Source organism: Morus notabilis, unplaced genomic scaffold (assembly GCF_000414095.1).
Source record: "Morus notabilis unplaced genomic scaffold, ASM41409v2 C11479055, whole genome shotgun sequence".
NCBI classification, from domain to species: Eukaryota; Viridiplantae; Streptophyta; class Magnoliopsida; order Rosales; family Moraceae; genus Morus; species Morus notabilis.
The window spans coordinates 1-2,999 of NW_010387585.1; the positions used below are offsets into that span (position 1 = coordinate 1).

Genomic DNA, 2,999 nt, shown 5'->3' on the forward strand with positions numbered 1-2,999 from the left:
TAATTTTTTTTTTTTTTTTTTTTTTTTTTTTTTCTTTTTTTCAGATATTTGATTAAGGGAGTTCTGTCAAATGGGGTATCATATATTGCTTACACATATGCAGGAGAGCTCCCAAGCTGTGCATTTGGGTTCAACAGTCATGGACTAGTAAGAAGTACTGCCTTACTTTGATACCCAATGCCAATTCTATTCAGTATTGTGTAACATTGCATATATATGGATTAGTATTGGCCTGCTTTCATGACAAATTTATAATCGGATCATATTACTTCATGTACAATTATGTGGTCCTTTCAGCAAGTACAATATTAGTTTGGTATTAACAAAGCCACAAAAAGAGCAGCGATAGATAACGACTCTTAACTTCTTGATACTAACTCACGTGACGGTGAGATGTCATAGTTTCACTTATAGATGCAACAATGTAATATTAATTGATTTGATAATTTTTAAACGTTAAGGAATGAGTCATATGCCATGTCAGTTGGTATTAAACAGTTGAGATCCTCGGCATTTTTCTTAGTAAATGCTTAGATGATAGGGGCAAAAGTTAAAATGCAGAATGCTTGATCCTATCGTTTTTTTCACTTCTGATCTCTCTGAGTTCTACAGGCATTTACACTAAATTCCGTACCGCCATCTGAGGACGAGATAGTAGCTGGAGCTATTGGGAGGAACTTCATTTCACGAGACCTACTTGAAGCGACGAGCATCGAGGATGCGTTGTGTGTAAGATCATGTGCTGTTGGACTTACTTCATGGAGTGTTTTGACGACTCTGATTATATGATTTGTAACTTATTCAGAAAATTCGTTCTTCAGAAGTTTCTGTGGGACATAGTTACAATCTGATTGAGACAAGGACGCGGAGAATTGTCAATGTTGAAACAGCATCCGGTAACCGGGTTTCAGTTTATGAAGTTGGGGCAACACCATACTTCCATGCGAACATGTATCTCCATCTTCAAGTTAATCAGGCAAGTTAAATATTTCATAATAGATTTACCATAACAGAAATGTTACGTCAAACTCATTGCTTGGAATGCTGGTGCAAATAACAAATTCATTGTCATAGAATAACTTTATATAAGAATTATGATATGAAAGACATGAGTCTTATTTGTTAATAATAAGTTCAGAAACATGATTTTCTATTAAGGTACAAGATGAGAACTCAATAAGCAGGCAAAGAAAAGCAGTTGTGCTACCAAAAACTACAAAAGAAGAATTCTTGGCAATTCTTGGAGATTCGGAAGATTCAAAATACCCCATCTACATGTCAGGTACTCTAAGAGCAAGACATAAATGACGAACCCTTATGATTTCTTTTCGATTGCTCTTGGTTACCTTCTTTGCCTTCTTTCCAGGTCCGACACTATACACACTATGCACAGCTGTAATAGACGTGGACGAACAAACTCTGTCGATTATTCAAGGGAATCCTCAGAAAGGAAAAGTTTCTCATGTTTTCAACATGTCTTCGAAAGATTGCAAGCTTCTATATCAAAAACCTGTTGCAACTTACTTCTAATAGCTGCGTTCATGAAGAGACTATTATTTCCGGAGCACCTATGCAGGCTCGTAGAATCCCAAGGCACGCTTATCAATACAGCGCATTGCTCTGCAACCTCATCGGAAGCAAATTATTTGATATCTCTGTATTCTTGGTACAAAGGATATGAGAATCCATATAAGTATTGTTTATGTAGTATTTAGATATTACCTTTCCATGAATTCCATATTTAATAAGACCTTCTAGTTCAGCTTCCAGTGTCATTAATCTTTTTACTATGTTGTTGATGTCTGTTACCGTGAAAGATTGAAGTGAAGAATATCCCTTCCTTGCGACATGATCACCGTGACCACATATCGACTTGTTATAATCACGAAACAAGAACAAAAAATTGTGAAAGACAATGTATTTTATTAATTAATTAAAGAAAAAAAAAAACAAGATACAACCATACATGGAATGTTCCATTTTATTTTTATTTTTTAGTTTTTTTTAAACTATTTTCTCACAGCAAACCACAGAACTTTATTCTTATATATATTAATATTACAACAGTTGTGCTAACAACTATTTGCAACTAGTCACCCCCTTCGGACATACAAACCCTGTATTCCCACGTGATCCTCGTCCCTTAAAGCCATACTCAAGCACTTCATCATAAACTCCCCCAAAGCGCTGAAGCAATTATAGATTTTAGCCAAAATTAGAGAATCAAGTTCATTTTGTAGCTGCAGGAGATCCTCGGATTGAATTCTCTCAATTCCAATTGCATTTCTTTCTGCAGTTGTTTGGAGACCGACAAAAGCGTATGCCAGATCTTTAAGATGATCAAACATAAACTCGACATTGAAGCCGCTCCTTTGAGCATAGTTAAGGAAGAAAAGCCATTCTTTGAGATGGTCTTTAGTGTCCTCAATAAGCTTAGTTCTGGACATGCTACGCATGACATGGCACAAGAAGCAAAAGTTGATGCTCTCCATTTCCGGTGCTGATTGTGAATTGCTGCTAATATCTCCATGATTCCGAAGAAGTTGGACTAGATCACGGGTCAATTTCCGAGGCAACATGTTAAACTCCAACGGGGACAACATCTTGATCTAGCAAATCACGAAATTTTCCTTCAAGCCTTTCTGAGTAATAGAAATTCATTGAGCCAAGCAATGAAGTTATCGAAATACTCGGTGGTAAAACGAGAAAGTCTTCGGATCCTATGAGCAGCCATATCTCCAGCAGTTTCTGTTTTTGGTTGTTGATATTCAACAGTTGATATATCCCAACCGAAATCACGCCACAACATAACTTGATCATTTTCAGGAAACTTACTCACCATGTCCTTGAATTTGCTCAATGTAAAGTGGCTCTTGTCTGGCTTTTCATTTTCGACCCCATTAATAAGTGTTCTGTCTTGAGCTCCACGTCTCTAAGATCTCCCCTTAATGCAGTTTTTACCTGAATTAGGCAACAAGAAGATATATAATATTATTTTC

At 36.4% G+C, this 2,999-nt stretch overlaps 1 protein-coding gene across 1 annotated transcript; it reads left to right on the plus strand.

Annotated features, from left to right (window-relative positions):
* Nucleotides 1-44: 44 nt before the first annotated feature.
* LOC21410717 lies at nt 45-1,745 on the plus strand (the record flags this gene model as incomplete). The annotated part of the gene is made up of 5 exons (XM_024176997.1): nt 45-147; nt 613-729; nt 806-976; nt 1,159-1,282; nt 1,367-1,745. Coding segments are annotated over 5 exons (679 nt in total), but the record flags the coding sequence as incomplete, so codon positions are not given.
* Between the last annotated feature and the right edge of the window lie 1,254 nt (nt 1,746-2,999).